Source organism: Embiotoca jacksoni, unplaced genomic scaffold, assembly GCF_022577435.1.
Source record: "Embiotoca jacksoni isolate LCO1_2020_lvr unplaced genomic scaffold, fEmbJac1.0.p SCAF_39, whole genome shotgun sequence".
Classification (NCBI taxonomy): Eukaryota; Metazoa; Chordata; class Actinopteri; family Embiotocidae; genus Embiotoca; species Embiotoca jacksoni.
The window spans coordinates 3,047,006-3,073,339 of NW_027185391.1; the positions used below are offsets into that span (position 1 = coordinate 3,047,006).

Genomic DNA, 26,334 nt, shown 5'->3' on the forward strand with positions numbered 1-26,334 from the left:
CATCTATCTCAGTGCAGCAGGGTTCATGTTGAGCTGCGAAAACAGCAACTTAACACAAGTGCACCAAAAAGCCCCTGTATGAAATGACAAATGTGCTTTGATCTGTGTTTTGACCGATTTACGTCGGTATGAAAATGGGGGCCAAACGGTGCTGGTTTTCTATGCAGGGCCAGCTCTCTCAAACAGTGACTGTTTCCTGGAAGTAGCCATGTTTTGCTTTGATGACAGCTTTCTGTACTGTTGTCCAAATATGAACCAGCTTCCTGACATTAGTACCTGGGAGGACTTTCAGTTAACAAGGGGGCATGTAAAAAAATTACTGGTGGAATTTATTGCCCTCTTAATGTGTTTGCGACCAACAGTTGTGTGGTGCCAAAATTGTTTTGTTAAATAGCTCTATCATAAATATAAATTATTAAGGTCAATCAGTCTGAAAGATTTCAAGAACATTGAAATTTCTTCAAGTATAATTGCAAAAACCATCAAATTGCATAATGAAACTGGCTCTCGTGAGGACTTCCTGAGGAGAAACCAACAATTCCCTCTGCTACAGAAAAGTTCATTAGTGTGAACAGCCACAGACATACTTAATTACCAACACCTCATAAAAGCCCACATCAGTGCTTCACTGGAGCTTGGACCAGTGGAACTCTGGACTTTGGTCTAATGATTTTGGATTCCAGCTACCTTGTCTTTGTGAGACAGAGAAAGTGAGCAGATGGGGCTGGAAAGTGTGGTTACCAGTGTGATCTGAGGAGGAGTTGTGATGGTTTGTGGGGGCTTTGCAGGTGGGGCTGAATAAATCTATCAAACAGAGTTAAAGCACCACCTAACCAGCATGGCAACCGCAACATTCAGCAGCGACACACCACCTCGTCTGGTTTGAGCTTAGTGGGACCATCATTTTGTTTTCAACAGGAAAATGAGACCACACAACCTCTGAGCTCTGTAAGGACTATCTGACTATCAAACAGCGTGATGGAGTGTTGCATTAGGATATCCAGCCTCCACAATCACTGGAACTAAACCAAATTAAGAACATTTGGGATGAGCTTGACTGGAAAGTGAAGCAAAAGCAGAATAACTCCTTGCAGACTGTTAAAAACCTCATGAAGCTGCCGGAGTGTGCAAAACTCTTTTCAAAGCAAAAGCTAGTTGTTTTGAAGAAACTAAAGTTTAAAACGTATTTTTCTTGGTGTGCACTATTTTTGCTTCCCACATAATCCCTTATGTGTTATGGCTTAGGTTTGATGTCTTTACTATTGTTATACAATTTAGAAAATTTTAAAAAATCACACAAAAGAAAAAGTATTGAATGATTAATTGTATCCAATCTTTTGAACTAGTAGAGAACAAGCTCCCTCAGTATCGTTGCATATAAACACCCACTGATCTATCCAAGACGAACAGCATGAACTTTTTTATTTGTAGCTGTTAACATGTAAAATGTCAACCATTGGTCTTAGTCGTTCTCTCTACAGCATATTGCATTATACTGATTGTATGGTACCAACAGAAAAAAACAGTGGACAAATAACTAATAGGTATGAAAATAAGGAAAAAGAACTCCAGGAACAGTTCTATGAGGATATAATGTAATGAACAAAATAAATTAATTTCTAGTCTATTTCTGGTGAAGCATTATGACTGCTACGCGTGTCTTCTTTTAACAGCCATTACTACTTCATCCATCTATAATATTATATTTCAAGCCCTTAACAACAATTTAACAACATTAGCAGGTTATACCATGAAGGGATTTTCATGGACAAATGTTCAATTGCTCTCTTTTCCCAGATGCAGTTTCAGAAGCTGGGTGGGGTCATAAGAGACACAGAGAAGGTGACAGACATCAAGCCTGGCCCTGTGGTCACAGTGTCAACCCCTGCTGGTGTCTATTCGGCCAAGAGTGTGGTGATCACTGCTGGACCATGGGCTAATAAACTGCTGGCCCATACTGGCATCCAGGTGCCACTAGAGGTATTCAACCGCTTTGTGTTCCATGCATAATAATATTTTTATAGCTACATATATACATTTTCTGGGTGAATTTAAGAGGGATATTAGCATTAATGAAATGAACATGTATATTAAATGAAGCCGGAAGCTATTTTTTTATTGCTACCACCTGAGACTGTAGTATACAGAATTTGATCATATTTCTGCATATTGAAATGAAAGGATACAATGAAGATGAATGGATTTCCGCAGTTTAATCTGTGATTGTTTTTCCTCCATTATCCAATCTAAATAGTTATTAACAAAATGGTCCAGCTAAAAATATAAATCATCCCATTTGACAAATGTTCAGTCAGTTTTGTTTCCATGCACAAGTTTTTTGTTTTTGTGATTTTTGAATCATTGATTTCTGTTTTTCTTCACATTTTACAGCATCCTCACTTTTTGGGGAAACGGGGTTGTATTATCTTCATGTAGTAGTCACCCAGTGCTTATGTTGCATCTACACCTGACAGAGATCAGATCACATTGGGATAATGTTAATAGCAGGTCTGGGAGGCTGTGGCTCAGACGGTAGAGTGGGTTGCACACTAATCAGAAGGTTGGTGGTTCATTCCCCAGCTCCTCCTGTCCACATGCCTAAGTGTTCTTGAGCAAGACACTGAACCTTAAATTGCTCCTGATTGGTGTACCATTAGTGTGTGAATGTGCTCCTGATGGCAGCACCTTGCATGGTGATCTGTCTCATTAGTGTGTGAATGGGAAAACCATGTTAAAACGCTTTGAGACCAAAAGGTGATAAAGCGCTATACAAGTACAGACCATTTACCATTTAATAGGGTATCAATCACAAAACATTCCTTAGGTATTTAGAGTAAGTGAAAAGAATGTCAGAGAAGAGACCAAATTCTCCAATATTACACGTGCAAGGATGTGTCTATTTATAGCACTCACTGCACAATTCATCACAACCTTTTAAATCATCACTGGCAGGAAGCTCTTTTTCATATTCTGTTGTTATTTGGGGTGCAGCACTCTTAGTGAAACAGACTTTACAAAATGTTCCACAATGAAGCATAATAGAATATTACAGGGAAATAAAATGATGACTTCAGTGAAGAGGCATAAATCCCTGTATATCTGCAAAAATGATGCACAATCAGCGAAAATGGCTAACAACCCTGGATGACCATTGTTTTCTAACTAGATTGCGTTACCCATATGAAGAGTCATGTATTTATGGTTTGAAGTTTATGTTTATGTTTGGGAAATGGACTATGCATGTTTTTGTGTGTGCATCATTTAAACATCCACCCCAAAACACACAGTAGAATCAAGCCACACAATTCAAATGAGCCCCCGTGCTGTGTGTACCCAGATGCTGCCTTGCAGCTTCAGCTTTATCTCCTATCCTCTTTCGCTCTCTTTTTACCACTGGGGTCTTGCCCTGCCTACACTTTAAATGCCCACCTGAAGATGCAACTGACAAAAGAGCATATCCCCTCCATATTAAAACATCTCAGAGACAGCAAGGAAGTATTTTCCATTTGTAATATGCCACACAGCTTGAAAAAAGAAGGCGATGGGAAAACGAGCAGACAGCTGTTAGAGTGGAGAATTGGAGTTGATATTGGAATTGGATAATTCAGGCAAGCAGCAGGCTGGGGGGGCCTAGGGAACGCCATGCCTGAGTGAACCATTGAAAAGCACAGACTCTGAGCTCATTGGCTTGCCGGAACACTTCTGTCTGCATTTTTATGGTCCATGGGAATGATTGGATGGCCTATTTATTCATTACACTGAAAGCTTCTGAACAATATGTCCTTGTTATCATCCTCAGATGGACATCATTTATACAAACTTGTGGACATTTTATGAAATACTAATGATCAGCTAACCATCACAGAGCTAAGTCTAAATGCACTTTAACTCGTTAAGAAAACTGATGATGAGGATGAGTATGTGGTGTTATTGTGTATTGTAAAGTGTAGCCAGTGTGGGGTTTTACAAAGCTGCTAATTTAATATTAATGTCTCTGGCTTCTTGCAGAGCAAGTGTATTATTGACCAGCTGAACAACATACATACACAATAATACATATAAATATATGTCGTATTTAAGGTACCCATCACTCAAAAACAATTGATAGAATTCCCCTCACATTTAAGGGTTATTTTTGGCAGGTGACAGTCTAGAGGAAGGAAATGTAGCTATTTCAGTCAAATTGTATGCATCAAATCATTGTTTACATATGGTCAGTAATTCGGTGATTGATGACAGCCAGGTCTCGGGGAACTTTGCTAGTACTAATGGTGGTCCTGGTTACACTTTTGCAGGTGGTGAAGCTCAACGTGTGTTACTGGAAGGAGAAGGTTCCTGGGACATACGGCGTGCAGCAGCGCTTTCCCTGCTTCTTACTGACTGAGGGGGAGGAGTCCAAATATCACATCTACGGTCTCCCGTCCAACGAGTACCCGGGGCTGGTGAAGGTTTGTGACAGTACTGAAGCCTCCAGTGAGATTTAAACTGTACACACACCTCTAATATTTAAGCAATTAAAATGAAATAGACTTTATCAATGATTATTTATTTGTAATGTAGCTCAAGTGGTTTTATTTTTTTTATGCTAATATTTAGTGCTTTTCGCTGCAGAAAACAGCTGGAACACTGAAGAACTGCTAATCCACTGATGTGACTTACATAATACCAAAGCATGTGTTCTCTTGCAGATATTACCTAATTTATGCCAGTTAGCATTCAAATGTAAAAGTATTCATACATTTATATATGAATATAAATATTATTTCAAGTGACCTATGACGCTTTTGATTGATTGATGGATTAACTAAAGAGCAACTGAAGTGCTTTAGTGCTGTCTGATGTTTAAGGACTAATATTTGTGCTGAAATGTAGACAAAATCCACAAGTTGCTTGATCATCATCAGTTTATGAGTAACGCATGTTTTTGTGAGCGCTGGTCCGTCCACACGCCGATTTCTCTGTGAAAATGAGCAACGGGCTCACGTCAAGTTAGTGTTTAACTCTGGATAATGGCATCTGAGGAACTTAGAATCCTCGAGGAAGCCTATGGCGATGAAGCAGTGAGAAGGGCGAAGTGTTTCGAGACATTCACGTGTCCAAGGGTCGCAATATACTGTGCAACACCAAACAAAGGTGCATCAATCAGGCGCACAACCAGGGAGGTTTTCTTTGACGTTCAGCGGGTTGTGGCTGTGAATCCGTCCTATCAGGGTAAAACGCCAGACACCGAGCTCTCCTGTGATGTGCTAAGGCGTCTGAAGGTAAACATTCAGTGCAAATGACCCAAACTGTGGTGCGATGGCACTCGGGTTCTCCAAAAATAACAATGCACACCACTCACCATGTGTTTAAAAAGTAGCTCCTCACCACATCTACTTGCTGCATTTGGCTCCCTGCTGCTTCTTTCTGTTCCCCAGAAATTTGCTTAAGTTTTAGGTTTGTAAGACATTTGTACCAGTTACTCATTAGAGTTGTACCTTCCTCCTACTCCGTGTATGTCACAGTGCTGCACCAGGATCAGCCTGGGAACTTATTGATTCTACCTCTTAATGCGCTACTTCACACGGTCTGCTGTGCATATAGACTGCAAGTTCTGAATTTGAATGGGTCATTACAGTTCCAGTGTAATTACGTTGGAACTAATGTTTGAATTTGGAAAAAAAAAGTGACAGCCGGGTAGGAAAAATATCTATAGCTGTTTTTCATAAATGAGGGGCTCTCACTCACCCTCACTCTCCTTATTCTGAACTTACTACTTACTCTACTGTTACTACTTATTCTGAACTTACTACCTACTCTACTGTTACTACTTATTCTGAACTTACTACTTACTATACTGTAAGTACTTACTCTACTGTTACTACTTATTCTGATCTTACGACTTACTCTACTGTTACTACTTACACTACTGTTACTACTTATTCTACTGTTACTACTTACTCTACTGTTACTACTTCATGTTCAGCCATTGTCAATCCACTGCAGGACAAAGGTCTGAGCATGGAGTTTCCACAACTGTCTGTCCCTTGCGAAATTATACCAGTTGGCAGTGCCCCAGTAGTATTGGATTTCATCTCTCCATCTCTTCTGCTGTCTTCTTCTATTTCGTTTGCCTTCTATTGGTGTCCATACAGTGATTTCTGTACTCCATCTTCCATCCGTTCGCCTGGCCAAATGACCTGCCCAAGTCCACTTTCTGTTTTTGATGGTTTCCATGATGTCTTGCACTTTAGTTTGTTCCCTTATCCACCTATTTGTCTTTCTATCTTTATATGATATTTAGTATGCTGCGTTCCATATTGTGTTGGGCTGAGGAGAGTTTATTTTCCATTTTAGTTGTCAGTGTCCATGTTTCTGAAGAATATGTCATGACCGGTATGATGCACTGATTGAATATTTTCCTCTTTAGACATATTGGGAGGTTTCTTTTCATGATTTCACCGTGTCTCCCAAATGCTTGCCATCCTGCTTTTATCTGCTTTCTTATTTCATTCTCCTGGTTTTTCTCAGTTAAGGTGAATCTTTGTCCCAAGTAGATGCATTGTTCCACCCGTTCTAGTTGTATACCATTTACACTTATTGTCTTGGGGGTCGTTATGGTGCCTGCCATGACTTTGGTCTTGTTAGTGTTAATTTTTAATCCACATTTCCTGCTTGCAGTATCAAGGTCTTGGAGCATTGTTTCTATTTCTTGTAAGTTATCTGATACTAATACTATATCATCTGCAAATCTGAGATGATTAAGTCGTTGTCCATTGATGTTTATCCCTTTGTTTTCCCAGTCCATTGTTTTGAATATGCTCTCAAGGCATGTGTGAATAGTTTGGGTGAGATGGTATCTCCCTGTCTTACTCCTTTCTTGATTTTAATTTTGTTGCTTTCTTTATGTAATTTCACTGTGGTAGTGCAATCGCAGTAGATGTCTCTTATTAACACTATGTATTTACCATTAATGCCTTGTTCTTGAAGTGCTTTCAATACAACCTGGGTCTCTACAAATTCAAAGGCCTTCTCATAGTCGACAAACGCTACACAGAGAGAGATGTTATATTCAAGGCATTTCCCTTTGAGTTGATTCAGAGTGTGTATGTGGTCCATTGTTGAGTAGTTTCTTCTGAAACCTGCCTGCTCTTTTGGTTGGCTTTCATCTAATGTGCTTTCCAGTCTGTTGGTGATAATCTTTGTGAAAAGTTTGTAGATGTTCAAAAGTAAATTGATGGGCCTATAATTTTTGAAGTCTTTCTTATCCCCTTTTTTGTGCAGAATTATCATGTTGGCTTTTTTCCACTCTTGCGGTACTTTCTCTTGTTGTATACATGCGGAGAATAGTTTCGCAAACTCTGTGCAAACTATATCTCCACCTTCTTTGAGTGTGTCCATTAGTATATTGTCTGGGCCTGGTGCTTTTCCCCTTTTCAAATGTTTGATGGCATGCATCTGTCAGTCACAGATGGCAGGCTTTCTTGAGTTATTTCTGGTGCTTCTGTTGATTTATTGCTGTCGTACAGTTGTCTATAGAATTATTCTATTCTGCTGAGTATAAGGTCTTGATCATTTATTTCTCCACTGTTGTTATCAAGAAGGCTGGTTATCTTCTGCTTCCCATGGGCTAGCTTCTTTTTGGTCTTCTTCAAACTTTTTATTTTCCTCTATTGTAGACTGTATCATATTGGTATTGTACGTTTGGATATCTTCCCTCAATTTTTTTCAAATAGTTTTGCATGTCTCCATATATTCTGTTTTGAATGCCTGCATTGTCCATTTTCATCTGTCTCCTCTTTTGCATTCATTTTCTAGTGTTGTCTAGAGATTTTGTTATCTTTAGCTTTGGGTTTCTTTCCTCCAATTTTGAGTGCACTTTCTTGAATAACTTCTGTCACCTGCTTGTTCCATTCATCAAGAGATCTTGAACCATCCAACCCCTCATCATTTAGTGCTTGAAACTTGTTTTCCAATTCCAACTGAAATTCCTTACATTTTGCACTCAAATTTTCTAGATTGATGTTGCTGTATTTAGGTCTGACCAGTTTATTTCTCTCTCTAGACGGGTGTTGATTTTCAACTTGCACATTAGCATTCTGTGGTCGCTACCTATATTTGCTTTGTTGATTGTTGTGACATCTTGAATGTTGTTTAATTTGTTTGACAGTATGAAGTCTATTTCATTTTGTTCTCCCATCGGGACTTTTCCAAGTCCACTTCCTTGAATCCCTCTTCTTAAAGAAGGTATTCAAAATCTTCAGTTTGTTGCTTATAGCGAATTCCACAAGTCTATCACCCCTGTCGTTCCTATGGTTTGTGCCAAAGTTTCCAACTGCTTCCTCTTCTCCATCTTTTTTCCCCACCTTAGCGTTGAAGTCTCCCATTAGTATTTTAAACTGTGCATTTCCTTCCTCTAACAGGTTTGCGATGTCTTCATAAAGTTGTTCTACTTCCTCATCCCCATGGGCAGATGTTGGTGATTACACCTGAATAATCTTTACTTTATACCTTTTGTTAATTTTCAGTGAGTTGTGCCAAATGTTCATTTACTCCTTTTATTTCTATTACGTTTCCTGCTAGGTTTCTATGCACAAGGAATCCTACCCCAGCTTGACTTTTGTCTTTATTTTCATTTAATTTCATCTTTATTTATATAGCGCCAAATCACAACATAGGTTATTTCATGGCACTTAACACATTAAAGTCCTTACAGCAAGACGTTACAATATTATACAGAGAAACCCAACAATTCAACAATTCCCACATAAGCTCAGAGGGAAAAAACCTCTTATTTAAGGGAGAAAAACCTCCAACAGAGGGAAGGAAAAACTCCCTCTTAACAGGAAGAAACCTCCGACAGAACCAGGCTCAGAGGTGGGCGGAGCATCTGTTAACAGAACCAGGCTCAGGGGTGGGCGGCCATCTGCCTCGACCGGTTGGGGTGAGAGGAGAGCATAGAGAGAAAAGGACAGCATAGAGATAGAAGAGAAGAACTGTTGGTGGAGACGACAAGCGCAGGGCCGAGACATGCAGCTCCATGACGGGACATCTGCAAAAGAAAGAACAGAAACTATGCGAGCGAGGGAACTGAATGGAGACAACAGACAATAAGAAAAAGCTATGGGAGAGAAAAGGATGGTGAGGTATGAGTCAGTTAAAAAGTAGGAGGAAAGAAAAGAAGCTCAGCATGTAACAAGGTCCCCCAGCAGCCTCGACCTATAACAGCATAACTAAGGGTTGGTTCAGGTCTACCTGAGCCAGCCCTAACTATAGGCTTTATCAAAAAGGAACGTTTTGAGTCTAATCTTAAAGCTAGAAAGGGTTTCTGCCCCTCGAACACAAACTGGGAGCTGGTTCCACAGGAGAGGAGCCTGAAAACTGAAGGCTCTGCCTCCCATTCTACTTCTGGAAACTCGAGGAACCACAAGCAGACCAGCGTACTGAGAGCGAAGTGCTCTGCTAGAATTATATGGTTCTATAATCTAGCCTAGAAGTAACAAACGCATGAATGAGTTTTTCTGCGTCACGCTGAGGAAGGATTTTCCTGATTTTATTAATATTACGTAGATGAAAGAAGGCAATTCTGGAGATTTGCTTTGTATGATGGCTAAAGGATAAATCCTCATCAAATATGACTCCAAGGTTCCTCACAGTTTTGCTGGAGGCCAAGACAACGTCATCTAGAGTAACTAAATTATTACAGAAAGAGTTTCTGAGGTGTTTAGAACCAAGTACAATAACTTCCGTTTTGTCTGAATTTAGAAGCAGGAAGTTTCTGGTCATTCAGGCCTTTATGTCTTTTAGACAGGACTCAAGTTTTACTAACTGATTAGTTTCATCTGGTTTTATAGAAAAATATAGCTGAGTGTCATCTGCATAACAATGGAAGTTTATGCAGTGCTTCCTGATGACATCTCCTTATGGAAGCATGTACAAAGTAAAAAGTATCGGGCCCAACACTGAGCCTTGTGGAACTCCATAACTAACTCTTGTTTGTCTGGAAGATTCATTGTTGACATGGACAAATTGGAATCTATCTGATAAGTAGGATTTGAAACAGTCTAATGCAGTTCCTTTAATCCTCGTAACGTCTTCTAGTCTCTGTAATAAGATCGTATGATCAATCGTATCAAAAGCAGCGCTGAGGTCCAGAAGAACAAGTACAGAGATGAGTCTATTATCTGAGGCTAATAAAAGGTCGTTTGTAACTTTCACCAGAGCTGTTTCTGTGCTATGATGAACTCTAAAGACTGACTGAAAATCTTCAAACAGATCATTCCTTTGTAAATGATCACAAAGTTGATTTGCAACAACTTTTTCAAGGATTTTAGAAATAAGCGTCAGGTTGGAAATTGGTCTGTAGTTTCCTAAAACAGCTGGATGAAGAGTGGGCTTTTTAAGTAAAGGTTTAATTACAGCCACTTTAAAAGCCTGTGGTACATAGCCGCTTACAATAGATCGGTTGATCTGATCTAATATGGAAGTATTAATTAAAGGGAAGACTTCTTTAAAAAGTTTAGTTGGGATGGGATCTAACAGACAGCTAGAGGATCCAGATGAATAAATAATTCTAGTTAACTCAGAGAGCTCAACAGGAGAGAAATTTTCCAAGTATACATCTGGTCCTACAGTTGCTTCCAGGGCTACTGTGCTTAACATCACATCAGTGATGGTGGCGGGAAGGGTCTGCCCGATTCTCTCCCTAGTAAGAATTGTATTAGTAAAGAAGTTAATGAAGTCATTACTGCTGAGAGCTGAAGGAATAGAGGGCTCAACAGAACTGTGACTCTTTGTCAGCCTGCTACAGTGCTGAAAAGAAACCTGGGGTTGTTCTTGTTGTCCTCTATTAATGATGCATAATATAAAGTTCTGGCCTTACGAAGAGCTTTCTTATATATTATTAGACTATCCTTCCAGGCCAGGTGAAATTCTTCTAAATTAGTGGAACGCCATTTCCTTTCCAGCTTTCTAGTCGCCTGCCTAGCAGAGCGTAATTCTGAGTTGTACCATGGAGACAACTTCCTCTGATTCATTACTCTCTTCTTCAGAGGGGCAACATTATCTAGAGTTGTGTGCAGAGATACTGCAGTGTTTTCTACCAGATGATCCACTTGTGTGGGACTAAGATCAACGTAGATGCCTTTCACTGCTTTAACACACAGCATCGAAGAGGATAAGCATGTAACTGCTTCCTTAAACTTGGCCACATCATTATCTGACAGACATTTACTGTAGTGGGATTTATTCCCACATGCTGTGTAATCCATTATTGTAACTTCAAATGTTAAAAAGAAGTGGTCCGACAAAACAGGGTTTTGAGGAAATACAATTACATTTTCAGTTTCCATGCCATACGACAGAACCAGATGGAGGGTGTGGTTACCACGGTGAGTGGGTTTATTTACATTCTGAGAAAAGCCTATAGAATCTAATAATAAGCTAAAAGTAGAACTGAGGCTATCGTTGTCCATGTCAACATGAATGTTAAAGTCTCCCACTACCATCACTTTATCTGAACTCAGCACTAAATCTGAGAATAAGTCAGAGAATTCAGTTAGAAACTCTGAATAAGGACCAGGTGGGCGATAAACAACAACAAATAGAATCGGTTTCTCTGCTTTCCAGTTTGGGTATGAGAGACTAAGAGTCAGACTCTCAAATGAATTATAACTAAGTTTAGGCTTTGGATTAATTGATAAACTTGAGTGGAAGATTGCTGCCACTCCTCCTCCTCGGCCTGAATCTCTAGGAATATGATAATTAATATGACCGGGAGGAGTTGCTTCATTAATACTAACATATTCTTCCTGATGAAGCCAGGTCTCTGTGAGACAGAGTAAATCAATCTGATGATCAGTTGTCAAGCCATTTACTAACAGCGATTTAGACGAGAGATCTGATATTTAATAGTCCGCTTTTAATTGTCAGATTTTTTTGATCCATTAATTTGGTAGGATACATTTTTATTACATTTTTATTGATACATCTTTTCTTGAGTTTTTTAAATATAGGTGGTCTGGGTACAGACACAACCTCCATAGGATGTTGAATGTTTTGGGTGAGTGACAGCTCTAAAGAAGCTGCAGAGGAGCGTGTAAGACTCCAACTCTGCGTCCTGCCTCAACCCTTGGATGTCAGGTTTTAGGGCTGTTAAGAGACATGGCCATATTTCTAGAAAGAAGAGCTGCACCATCCAAAGTAGGATGGATGCCGTCTTTCCGGATCAGACCAGGTTTTCCCCAGAAAGTATTCCAATTGTCAATGAAGCCCACATTGTTAGCGGGACACCACCTCGACAACCAGCGGTGAAGTGAAGACGTACGGCTAAACATATCATCACTGGTCTGGTTAGGAAGGGGTCCAGAGAAAACTACAGAGTCTGACATTGTTTTTGCAAAGTTGCACACCGATTCCACATTAACTTTAGTGACCTCCGATTGGTGTAACTGGGTGTCATTACTGCCGACGTTAATAACAATCTGGCTGTATTTACAATTAGCCTTCGCCAGCAGTTTCAGGTTTGATTCAATGTCACCCGCTCTGGCCCCGGGAAGACATCTGACTCTGGCCCCGGGAAGGCATCTGACTCTGGCCCCGGGAAGACATCTGACTCTGGCCCCGGGAAGACATCTGACTATAGCCGCTGGTTTCGCTAACTTCACGTTCCGCAAAATAGAATCTCCAATAACCAGAGTTGGTTTCTCAGCGGGTGTTTCGCCGAGTGGGGAAATTGGTTGGAGACGTGAAGGGGTCGGTGGTGAACCGTGGGCTTCTGCTTGGGACTATGCCTCCTTCGTACTGTCACCCAGCCGCCCGGCTGTTCGGGTGCTGCGGGGGACCGGCTAACTAAGCCTGTAGCCCTGGGCAGCTCCGCACCCCCTCCCTGAGAAACTCCTATGGCTAGCTGGTTATTTAGCATGGTGCACAGCTGCGATTCTAATTCGGTGACCCTGGCCTCCAGAGCCCTAACTACACTACATTTATTACAGGTAGCATTGTTATTAAGAGAGGCAGGGTCATAACTAAACATGTCACACACTGAGCAGGAAAAACAAGAAGAGATGGAGGGAGATAGGGACGCCATTGCTAACTGCTAAGCTCGCAGTACCAAAATGCCAAGTTAAGTGAACGTTGGTCAAAGATTTAACAGTAGAATTGTTCAAGAAGAGCAAGCTTGAGTTTTAACTTGAGATTAGAAGAAGTGTAGAGAGTTAAGATATGTATAATTCAGGAAAAGAAGCTGAAATAGCAGAGAGAAGTAACACTAGTCACAATGTTTGTATACAGGAAGTGACGCAATACGCTCACCGTAACGTCAGACGAGATCAATCCAATGAATGCCAAGTGTGTGGCAATCCAATCAATTCAATATGGTAAAAATGGTGTCCACATTTTAGTTCTTCAAGCTGCTGATTCCTACGATGTCCCATTTGATCCCCTCTAGTTCCTCCTCCAATTCCAGGAGTCTCTCTTCTTGCATCAGCATCCTGACATTATACGTTCCTACATTCAGATTCCATTTGTGGCCTGTCTTTACCCAGAGATTCTTAGGACCCCCTGCTCCATTTCTGGTCATACTGCCACCTTGGTCTGGTATAATAGAGCTGCTGGGGACTGGGGGCCTTTGGCTTTGTGATTTTTCCATGCTGGTTGTAGGCCTGCCCTTTCCACACTGGCCTGGTGCGGATTGGAAGGGGGATGTTTATATCGGAGGTCCCTCTCCTAGACTAATTGCTTTACAGGGCTAATGAACTTCGTCTATCCAGTGTCAGGAAGCTGAAGAGAGTTGCTGGATGGCTGATGGCTCATATATGAGCTCATACGCCCTTTAGAGATGGATCTTGTTTTTAATTCCACCATGGTGCCTAGCCACCCTCCTCCATAGATGGAGACTGGTGGGGGTACTGGTTTAGTCGCCGATCGCCCGACCCTGAGACATGTAGTACTGGATTACAGGTTATCAGTAGCAAATGACAGGTCTCCTGACATCTGACTACTTACTCAAATGTAACGACTTACTCTACTGTTACTACTTATTCTACTTTTACTGTTTACTCTACTCTGACTACTCACTCTACTGTTACTACTTACTAGAGTAAGTAGTGTTACTGTTACTCTGCTGCTCAGTAGAAGACTAAATTTGGATGACATTGCCGCACTACTGCTGTACCTGTTCACTTAAAAAACAGAAATCCTGCTGCAACTATCAGATGTGATTCTTCCCACCTCAACATTAGATTAGTGCCGGGGATGATGTCACCCAATGGCATCTCTACTTTGAACATTATGGCAGATCAGCAGGAGCTCACAGTTTAATACCAGACCACATGCACAGAAGACAGTGTGGGACAGATGGTGATGAGACAGTCACCAGGGATACCAACAATTGGACCATTTAACCTAGTTTGAAATAAATGCCAACATGAAGCAAAAGAATACTGCTCTCTCTAGATTACATATTATTCTTTTGTTTGTTTGTTTGTTTGTTAAAAGTGCATACCTGCCAAAGCAGAAACCTCTGAAGGAAGAAGTTAAAATGGCAGTTCTTTTAATCCCTCGGCCTGCCTGCTGTGAAACTGTATGTGTCAGACCAGACAGGAACAGCACACAAAAACATCTTTGGAAGTTTAGTGTATCATAACCATCCTAGCTGGCAAAAGGAGCCTCAACAAGTAACATAGACATGTGAAACATTTTCTGCCATATTATTTACCTGTACATGAAACATCATTAAATTATTCTTCAAATAACCTTGATTAATGCTACATAAACAGGGCTATTTGTCTCCAGCTTTCTGTACAGTGTTTGCAGCATGGTATGATAATCATAGACAGGAGCTGCTGAATGGTAACAGAGTAAAGCGCAAGTGGTGCACCTGTGTCTGTGAACAGGAGTGGCTTTGCTGTGGGCAAATGCACGTTTCATTGAGAATTTACATCGATTATGTCATCTGTATACAGGTATGCTACCATATAGGTGGCAAAACAGACCCGGACCAGAGAGACCTGCAGACAGACCGGTCTGACATTGACATCCTCAAGCGTTTCATCCAGCGCTGTTTGCCTGGCCTGATTCCTGAACCTGCTGTGGTGGAGAGCTGCATGTATACGGTACAATAGGCACACTCTACATTACAGAGTTCATTATGTCATCCTCAACTATCAAAGTGTAAAAAAAGCAAAGGAAAACAAAACCATTATTTACCGTCTTAGATACATTTCATCAAGCAAGAAGTTGTTGCTCGTGGCGAAATTCTAAGAACATTCTTAGAATTGTGACGTTTTCCAAGAATTTCCCCTTAAAATTCTGAGTAGATCCAATTGTAAAGATAAAAGTCATTCAGAGAACATCTTAACCCTTAAGAGAGCTCCTCATGAGTTAAACTGTTCGGAACAAGGAGGATGACGAATTTCTGTAGAAGTACAGCGAGGTCAGAGAAATATTCTTTAAACTCTGAATGAGGGCATGTTAATGAAACGCTACAAATGATATGGTGCAGAGATGATGTTTCAGGTCGATCTCATTAGAGACGCTCACTTCTCCCACTCAACACAGTAACACAGAAATAAAAGTGATCGCAGCAAGAAGATATTCGGCGACTGGAAAACTTAATCAGGTCTGTCGCAAACGTCATTATCAGTGATCACACAAACAGAAACACTTTCGCAGCCTCGTATTGGCATGCAGTTCATTTTATTTCCACTGGATGTCACTGTCCATTCTGTGCCGTTTCTCGTCAAGAGTGCATTTTTACGTTACGTTACGTTTATTTCATAAAATATTAAAACCAGAATAACGACCCCCCCCTCCCCCTCCCACACACACACACATTATTTTTGTGCATTATTTCTATTAAATTGTTTTATGTGACTAGCCTGACATTTTTTCTCACTATAGATGAACAATAATAATAACTATAGCAACTTTAAAAAAAAAAAAAAAACTAGTTCTGTTAATAGTTCTCTTACTCTTGTGATCACAAACATTTCTCAGAAGCTCAACTCTGGGGCTGTCCTGTAAATGCTGTTCTCATAAATAATAAATTTAGCAATCTCTGATCAACCCATATTAAATGAACAACTTCAGATTAGTCCCCGCCCACTTCCGGTCTCGGCACCAATCACGTCCAGATTAATTTTCTCTATCCGGACAGTGTGTCTTGCTCTGGAGTCTGCCAGTAAACACGATTTTTCATCAACATCAACAGAATCCAAAATGTTTATTTTACGATATGTTTATTATCAAGTGCATAAACTGTTATATGAAGTGTGTAAGTGTCTGTCTGCCTGTTCTCTAATGCCATTCTGAGGTGACAAATTCTGCAGATGTTACTGCGCTGCTGCTCTGCAACATAGCAAACTGCTTTCAGCATGATCACACTGAACCTGGAGGAAAACATCATTTCTGTGACCTTGTCCAATGCCCCTGAAATCCTGACAGTCACACTTATTTTATCTCTTAACAGCAAGTGTTTTGTTACATGTCAAGTGATTCTTAAAAGAGAACAGGGTGAAACAACATGTCTCTGCAATTGTGGTCAAATTTTGTCTTCAGTCAGGGGTCCATATGAATTCTAAGATGGGGTCTTTCATTCAGTAAAACACATTTTTAAACACAATTTTTACAAATATTTTGAAAGGAACAACTCCAGAGGCCGCGGGGCTCTATGCACAGGGAGCATGTTTGTTTTTGACAAATAGCTTCAAGGAAAATCTGCAATTGTGCAATTCACGATTCATGTCTCTGGAATGAAGAGACAGAAGAAAGAGTGCTGCAGCACTCTTGAGGAAATGTGAGTGGCTTTGACCCTAAAATCAGGATCTGCTAGATAGTCGCAGACCATTTGAAACCAGCATGTTTTCAGTTTGGGTTTTAAGTTGACAGCTTGGTCAAAGTAAATCACTTTCTGAAGGAAGATTTCTAAAGAAACTAAAATGACAATATCAATACCTACACTTTGATTTTAATGACTTTGCTGTCTCTTCATGCTGTTTTTGCAGATGACACCTGACAGTGATTTTGTGCTGGACCACCACCCTTCCTACAGCAACATTGTGATTGGAGCAGGATTCTCAGGTACAATACAATACAAACTAAATGACAGTAAAGACGATGCCGTGTGTGTTCGTACAAAAGATCCCAAAACTGTGACAGCTGTGAAAACATAATTACTATTTATACATATTTTAAGGAAAGTAGCCATATTAAAATGATCTTTTGAGGTGTCTTTGCTTCTCTAATTATTAGCAGACGCTGTGGCCCAGCAGCAGGTAGGGAGACTGAATCCGGCAAGTCTCCAGGCTGAGAATCCATGTAGAATTATGATGACGCTGCATTAGAGCTGGAAAGTTAATTAAACCAGACTCAGAGCTGTCGTAGGCATAGTTGTGCTCTCAACTTATGTTCTAAATTGCTCTCGACACTAACATTAACCCCCTTACGCACACTTTTCTTTTAAGTAGTTTAAAAGTAATAATATAAGAATTAACTAAACTTATCCACAGAATGTGTAGAAATAGCAGTTTTGATGTTTTGTCAAAGACATCTGTATATTGTGTTGCACATTTTTTTTTTCTTTTCCAGGTTGTTTGTCTCAGCAGTCTGTGTGCGTCAGTGATTCAGGATTAGAGTGTGCTGTAGCCAGTCTGGTCCCATCTTATCATTCCAGGGCTGAATTTCTTTACACACTTCAACTCTTTATAAAACTGCTGACAGTTAATGTGTTTTATTTGCTGTTTGTTGGTACGTGGTTCAGAGCCTGTACGCGTCTTCCAAACTGATGCCACTTTATATATGCATGTTGTCTACCAAACAATGTAATCAGTATAATCAGTTTTGCTTTGTGATCTTGCTATAATGGAGCCAAGCGAGCTATAACGTAAACTACAGGGTCAAAAGATTGATGGTTTTTTTAATCTATGCACTGAAGGGTTCATACAGTTTAGCATTACAATCATTAGTTATCAATTAAAATCACCTTATAACGAATGACCAGGAAAGAATATGTAAATTTGGTCAAACTGCCAAAACTCTGGGAGAGAGATGAAAATGTGCCGCACATCAGATTGTGTGAGCCACTGAATAGTCGTCCATCACCCTTCATACCGAGACCTAACCAATCTAACCACTCTGTCAGTCACACAATCTCAAAAGTCACAGAGTTCAGTTCAACACTGGCAACAGTCTCCTGGATGCTCTAGTGATTCACTACTGCCTCCTAATGTACAGACTGGTATTAAAAGATGGGATTTAAAGTGTAAAATCATCCTATTCCTCACTTTCACAATCACCATCAACAGTTCATTAAATTCATATGATTCTTACACTATCTCTATGATTGACAGATTCTCAAAACACACGCCTTTTTTTCAAGCACAACCTTTTTCTCCTTTCATAATTTTATATTTTTTGCAAAACCCAAGACAATGTGTTTTATGAATATGTAATGAGATAAAAACATTTGAGATATCATCCGCATCATTTTAAGAGAATGTAAAAAAACCTTGAGTTTCAGCACATCTAGTATCTCTGGACACTTTGGGATTTTGCAATTTAAAACTTTGTCATTTTCCTTTTCCATTTTGGGGGGGGGGGGGGGGGGTTGTAATAGAGCCCAAACAAAATATATAGGCCGATATTAAGAAATTATCTGATATGAAAAGACTTTCATTACAGAACATAATGCAAAAAAAGATGATTGGGTTAAATTAGAAATGATTTGCATATAGACACACATACACTCAGAAATGTGTGTGTGTGTGTGTGTGTGTATATATATATATATATATATATATATATATATATATATACAGTGGGTACGGAAAGTATTCAGACCCCTTTAAATTTTTCACTCTTTGTTTCATTGCAGCCATTTGCTAAAATCAAAAAAGTTCATTTTATTTCTCATTAATGTACACTCAGCACCCCATCTTGACAGAAAAAAACAGAAATGTAGAAATTTGTGCAAATTTATTAAAAAAGAAAAACTGAAATATCACATGGTCATAAGTATTCAGACCCTTTGCTCAGTATTGAGTAGAAGCACCCTTTTGAGCGCGTACAGCCATGAGTCTTCTTGGGAATGATGCAACAAGCTTTTCACACCTGGATTTGGGGATCCTCTGCCATTCTTCCTTGCAGATCCTCTCCAGTTCCGTCAGGTTGGATGGTGAACGTTGGTGAACAGCCATTTTCAGGTCTCTCCAGAGATGCTCAACTGGGTTTAGGTCAGGGCTCTGGCTGGGCCAGTCAAGAATGGTCACAGAGTTGTTCTGAAGCCACTCCTTTGTTATTTTAGCTGTGTGCTTAGGGTCATTGTCTTGTTGGAAAGTGAACCTTCGGCCCAGTCTGAGGTCCAGAGCACTCTGGAAGAGGTTTTCTTCCAGGATATCTCTGTACTTGGCCGCATTCATCTTTCCTTCAATTGCAACCGGTCGTCCTGTCCCTGCAGCTGAAAAACACCCCCATAGCATGATGCTGCCACCACCATGTTTCACTGCTGGGATTGTATTGGGCAGGTGATGAGCAGTGCCTAGTTTTCTCCACACATACCGCTTAGAATTAATGCCAAAAAGTTCAATCTTGGTCTCATCAGACCAGAGAATCGTATTTCTCATAGTCTGGGAGTCCTTCATGTGTTTTTTGGCAAACTCTATGCGGGCTTTCATAGTCTTGCACTGAGGAGAGGCTTCCGTCGGGCCACTCTGCCATAAAGCCCCGACTGGTGGAGGGCTGCAGTGATAGTTGACTTTGTGGAACTTTCTCCCATCTCCCTACTGCATCTCTGGAGCTCAGCCACAGTGATCTTTGGGTTCTTCTTTACCTCTCTCACCAAGGCTCTTCTTGGATTGCTCAGTTTAGCTGGACGGCCAGGTCTAGGAAGAGTTCTGGTCGTCCCAAACTTCTTCCATTTAAGGATTATGGAGGCCACTGTGCTCTTAGGAACCTTGAGTGCTGCAGAAATTATTTTGTAACCTTGGCCAGATCTGTGCCTTGCCACAATTCTGTCTCTGAGCTCCTTGGACAGTTCCTTCGACCTCATGATTCTCATTTGCTCTGACATGCACTGTGAGCTGTAAGGTCTTATATAGACAGGTGTGTGCCTTTCCTAATCAAGTCCAATCAGTTTAATTAAACACAGCTGGACTCCAATGAAGGAGTAGAACCATCTCAAGGAGGATCAGAAGAAATGGACAGCATGAGAGTTAAATATGAGTGTCACAGCAAAGGGTCTGAATACTTATGACCACGTGATATTTCAGTTTTTCTTTTTTAATAAATTTGCACAAATTTTTGCATTTCTGTTTTTTTCTGTCAAGATGGGGTACATTAATGAGAAATAAACATGAACAAAACATGAATAAAATGAACTTTTTTGATTTTAGCAAATGGCTGCAATGAGACAAAGAGTGAAAAATGTAAAGGGGTCTGAACACTTTCCGTACCCACTGTATATGTGTGTGTAACATCATCTCCACCAATCCACAGTTACCCTCCTCAGGAGTGGTTGACCAACGGAGGTAACTCCAAGAGCAATGCATGGAATAGTCTGTATGGTTTGTCATGGAAATTACAAACCATACGGATGTCCAAAATGAAAATGTCAACAAGACAAAGAGCTGTTCACACCAGATGTTTACTAATGAGTAGGAGCAGCAGCCAAATAAACCCGTCTCAGTTGGTTCTTTGTGCCACTACAGAGGACAATCTTTCCCTCGACATTCAGCGACATATGGGCCTGAACTATCTTAATTCTACCAACTCTTTTTCTTTGGGAATAAGTTTGCTCCATGTCATGCCTTTTTCTCAGTTTCCTGTGAGCTGGATTGAGCTACAGAGATGAAACTTTGGAAAATAACTAGACATGATGTGTAATGCAAATGAGCCAAATGGGCTGCTTCCTTCTGTTGAGCATAAAAGGGCTTGAACCCGCAAATTGCCACATGTGGCTATATTTCTAATTTGATGTTATTGCAAACTCAAAACTTCCCTCGTGTTTATATTTTATATTGATGAATTCAGGAAAGTTCTAATTCTACAATACAGTAGAAGTGCAGTTGTGAAGTGCACATTCAGGCATCCAAACGGCTCCACGTTGTCTCGATTCTTAATTTGACCTATAATTATTTCTTCAAGGGACCTGACATTTTGCGTAGACCTTTTATCCTGTAGAGCAGCCCGTTGATAAAATCCTGTGGGGGAAAAAGGACATATTCTTTTCTGTAACTTTTATAAACTAGACAACATAAAAATGACAATAATGAAGTCATGTTATTGTTTCTTAGTTGATTCAGCTATCTTTTTTTGTTACATGCTCCCTGTGGTTCTACTTGCAAGTAGTTGCAAATACCTGTTCAGAACTCTTTTTTAGCGCTGAATTTCACATCTTGTTTGTGTTGAAGCCTGCTCGGGTGTGTTTTCTGCAAGACAAGGAGTCTCAATGAGAGGATAGGAACTGTCTTTTATATTATGCCATCCAGTCAGTTGGTCTGGAGCTCTCTGTATAGCACACTTTCTCTCAGGATATGTGCATCATGGACAGACCAAGGCCACTTCACCTCGCAGTTTGTGATGATGAGGTCAACATCAACCACAAGTTAGATGTTGATACTGGGCCTCCCTGTCGGCCGACATACCCCCACTGTCTTTTTACTCTAGTGCAGCTACTAATACTAATAGTATTTGGTATGTTCCCCAGGAGAAAGAAATCTGTGCTTGGTTCGGTCATCCTTTGCGAATATAACAAATTGATTCTCCAGGCTTGCCAATGTCACTGACACACCTTTCAGTAATGAATCACAGTTTAATTGTTCTTCTGTACTGATATATAGAAGCCTCATTGCTCTTTGCAGCCGTGGTCCTTCACAGACAGAGCTAGACTCTTTCGGGTTCTTTGTTGAAGATTTAGCCTATCAAGGTCTGTAATGTACTTAATATTAGAATTCCCAAAGCAAAACTGAGCAAACAGTTTCTTAGTGGTGTATTGTTTCAGTCGTTTTGTATGCTCATGGTACACACTCTGATGGTATCTCACTGCCATGTCAGTGCCCCTCTGTAAATCCTCGAAAAAAAGGCTGAATGAGATGATCATGTCATTTTGTTTTTTTAATCACACACCCAGTAGACATCAATCAGCTGGTGTATTTTGGCTTGTGTTTGTTTGTAGTAATTACATCAGTCATGTCCAACGCCCATACGCTCTATGTTCAGTACACAAAAGAGGTGGAACTGGATCAAGGACTTGTTGCAGAAACCCACACACTGCCTGAGGGTGGTAGGTACCATTTTGCCGTAATAGTTGAAAGTTTAAATTCTAGAAAGAATTGACTAACAAAAAGATAAAGGACACATGGGATGAAATCACCCAAAATGCAGATGCCATGGTGTGTGGCCAGATGAGGACCATGGAACAAGCAAAATTTAGATGGAAGAATTTTAAGGCCAAGGAAAACAAAGAACCATGCCGAAGCAAAAAACACCCAAACCGTCAACTAGAAGTCATTTAGAAGAGGTGACTCAGTCTTACCCAGCTACAGCAAACCAAAGCCAGACTTGACAGCCCCCTCCTAATGCATGTTTACCACTGTTTTCATCACCTCTTCTTTTTACAACACTCTGTAAACCTTTGTGAACTGAGGAGACCAGTTTCTGGAGTTTTGGAAGTGAAATGTCCTATTATTGCCTAAGATACAATTTTACCTGCTCAACAGTTCAGGATCTCCTTTGTAGTTTTTTTCATTTTAATAATGCACCAAATTATTTAAATTGGTGACAGGTCTGGACTGCAGGAGGTCAGTTTAGCACCCAGACTCTTCTACTAGAATGTGATTGGACATTGTTCTGCTGAAATAAACAAGACCTTCCCTGAAAGAGATGTTCTCAGGTCCAGAGAAGGCGGCGGTGTTTCTGGATCATGTTTCTATCTGGTTTCTTCTTTGGAGAGTTTTAACCTGCATTTGTGGATGCAGTGATGAACCGTGTTCACAGACGATGGTTTTCACAAGTGTTGGTTAGCCCAAACAATGTTTTCCACTCCAGAATTGTGTCTGTTTTTAATGCAGTGCTGCCTGAGGGCACGAAGATCACCACCATCCAATATTGGTTTTCAGCCTTGTTCCTTGAGATGTCTCCAGATTCTCTGACTCTTTTAATGATATTATAAACCGTAGCTGATGAAATCCACAAATTCTTTGTAATTTTACGTAATTGTGCTGTTTTCTGTCTCTCAAATTAAAAACACTTGACGGCTTTTCAACCAGATGTTCTTTAATAGCTAGTAGCCTACGTTCAGATTTGTAGTTCCATTCAGAGCACCAGTTTGTCCAGATGTGATCATCTTGTAGAGTTTGTATCCAAACTGCCTAAAAACAACCAGTTTTGCCAAGACTCCAGTTTTGCAGTCATAATCGTGACTTGGATGATGAATGTTTATTTTCAGTGTTAATAATTTTGTGTATGCATGTGCTCATTGTACAGTTCTTTACAGGAACAGCACAAAAGCTCAAACTACTGGAAAAGTTCACAGGGTTTATCCATAATACAGAATAAAAAAATGTGTTGACTTCCTCCGCTTCCACTACGTGCATTTGTCATCAAAGCCAGAGACAAGTGCTTTAAAGCAAGTACTGGAGGGGGCTGGGGGGCTGGGGGTGATGCCATGGCTACAAAGTCACCCTGTGGGCGTTGCCATCTATTGAGGTTTTCGATTCTCCTTCTCTGGTGAGATGAAAATTCACATGGCCAAACTGTCAGGGCCAGGCTTTTATGACTTCAAAGCCAGACAGAATCCACGGGAGCTCCAAGACCTTTGTCAGATGGCAGCGTGCTGCATTTCTCAAGCCCTGTTGACATTCTCAATTTGCCTCTCAGACCTCAGCAACAAAGGAATCAGGCTGTTGCATTTTGAAAATAGATTCCCCAGTCTCTCCTGTGCTGGAGCACATGAAGCCATTACGGGAGAAAGAACAAATCTCCCTTTATTTAGCATTTGGTCCCAGTTCTCTAAAGTGAATAAATGCTAAGTGACAGGCATCGCAACAGCTTTGCTTCTCTTTTATGTATTCGCTCATGTGGGGCTTGAATTTATTGCAGGCAGAGATGCAGGCTATTTATAGGCTAACAACAAGGTGCAGGGCATTTGCTCATGTGAAGACAGAGATTTGTCTAACATAGTTTGATAACCTACGAACATAATTTTGCACACTGTAATTACTTTTTTTCTTTTTTTAGGTCATGGCTTCAAGTTTGGACCAATCGTGGGCAAACTCCTGAGTGAACTCAGTACGGGAGAAGTACCCTCCTATGATCTTTCACCTTTCCGAATCAGGCGTTTCCCGTCAAAGACTAAATCAGCTTTATAGAGCTGAGACTGGATACACGAGGAGTCTTACCTAATTGTAACTGGTGCTTATTTTAAACTATCAACGTTATGTAGCTATAAACACAATCACACATTGACTGTCTGTCTTTCTGCTGCTTTATAGCCAGTTTGTGTTGCTCATGCCGCATGATCATTTAGTGTATTCATAGCCAGGTAGGTTACAGCCAGCTTCCTGAAGTAGGCTCATCTGATTTCTGACAGTGACATTACGCCCTTCGGAAACACGAATGCCAATCAAAACATCTTTACAGGCTCATTGCTTCAATGCCATAGGCTTCCTGTTGTTCCTGATGTTTCCACAGAAGAACGTTATCGATGCAATTAAGTTCATAAAGTCATTACCACTGAGAGCTAAAGTAAGACAAGTGTCAACAGAGCTGTGACTCTTTGTCATCTGGTGGGATAAAAAAAAAAAAAAAAAAAAGGATAGTAGCCTACTTTACAGTGTGCCAGACCTGACCTATAAGGCCCTCTTTTCACATCCGGCGCAGCACAGGTGTAGTGCAGATCCAGGTACATTGACTTTTTTTCCGAGCTTGCACTGAATTGCATTTTCCGTGGATCAATGTAAACCCATCTGCGCCAAAATGGACACAACATCGGAACAGGAGGATTTGTCAGTAAAGATGTGCCGCTGCAGTACAATTTTGATGTCAATTTTGAGGCGAAGGGTTCTTTTCGTTTCTTCAGTGGGCAAGAATGAACCATATGAACAGACCCATCCAAAATCCCCATTTCATCTATTCATCTAGTTTAGTAATCTAGCCAGCCATGCAAGACCAAGAAGTGTGACACTGCGTCATTTATGCAAAGAAGGTTGGGCAATTTACACACAGCAGCTTAAGGCATTTACTTCATAATTGGAAATTAAATTCGGCACCCTTAATGTTCCTGATGTAATTCATTTATTAACACCATAACTTCAGTGACGTTTGGACCACATTGCTTTGATCAGTGATGTTCATACATGGATTTGCATTGGTAGCTTTTAATGTGCATAATTAATGTTCACTCATCATTGTCCCAGCACCTGATTTAACTCTATTGTATGAGCAACCCGTGTTCACTTTGACATTTAATGAATGCCAGGGTTTTGTGTCTGTAAGATGCAGGTCTTTGTTACCTCTTCCCAAGACAATTTAACATCATTAGCCTGTGAGGGCTGACTCGTAGTAACAGAAATGTGATGATTACGAGCCTGAACCTCCAGACAAGTATGTCAGTTTCCTCCTGCAATTGACAGTTTGTGTTTGTATGGATGTTCAGTATATAAATCCGTCCTGATATCAGTGCCGATCTCACAAATCAAAGATCACTGAAGCCTGATTTCCTGGTAAATCATGATTATAACTGGTGCTGGTTCTAATTGCTATTGTGTCATACAGTGCCTTGCAAAAGTATTGACCCCCCTTGGCGTTTTTCCTATTTTGTTGCCTTACAACTTGGAATTAAAATTGATCTTTATTTGGATTTCATCTAATGGACATACACAAAATAGTCCAAATTGGTGAAGTGAAATGAAAAAAATAACTTGTTTCAAAAAAATTCTAAAAAATAAATAACGGAAAAGTGGTGCGTGCATATGTATTCACGCCCTTTGCTATTAAGCCTCTAAATAAGATCTGGTGCAACCAATTACCTTCAGAAGTCACGTAATTAGTTAAATAAAGTCCACCTGTGTGCAATCTACTTTGAACATCCCACAGAGCACCATTAAAGCCTTTATTAAAAAATGGAAAGAATATGGCACCACAACAAACCTGGCAAGAGAGGGCCGCCCACCAAAACTCACGGACCAGGCAAGGAGGGCACTAATCAGAGAGGCAACAAAGAGACCAAAGATAACCCTGAAGGAGCTGCAAAGCTCCACAGCGGAGATTGGAGTTTCTGTCCATAGGACCACTTTAAGCCGTACACTCCACAGAGCTGGGCTTTACGGAAGAGTGGCCAGAAAAAAGCCATTGCTAAAGAAA

The 26,334-nt window shown here is 40.4% G+C and overlaps 1 protein-coding gene across 1 annotated transcript in view; it reads left to right on the forward strand.

Moving 5' to 3' along the window:
- The window catches only part of pipox (pipecolic acid oxidase), a 39,685-nt gene extending 13,565 nt beyond the window's left edge, over positions 1-26,120 (forward strand). The window contains exons 4-8 of the mRNA XM_069166575.1: positions 1,798-1,980; positions 4,296-4,448; positions 14,943-15,092; positions 16,983-17,058; positions 24,211-26,120. Of these exons, the coding sequence (XP_069022676.1) occupies positions 1,798-1,980; positions 4,296-4,448; positions 14,943-15,092; positions 16,983-17,058; positions 24,211-24,341 (693 nt within the window). The 3' untranslated portion in view covers positions 24,342-26,120. The remainder of the gene's footprint in view (positions 1-1,797; positions 1,981-4,295; positions 4,449-14,942; positions 15,093-16,982; positions 17,059-24,210) is intronic.
- The last annotated feature ends 214 nt before the right edge of the window (positions 26,121-26,334 follow it).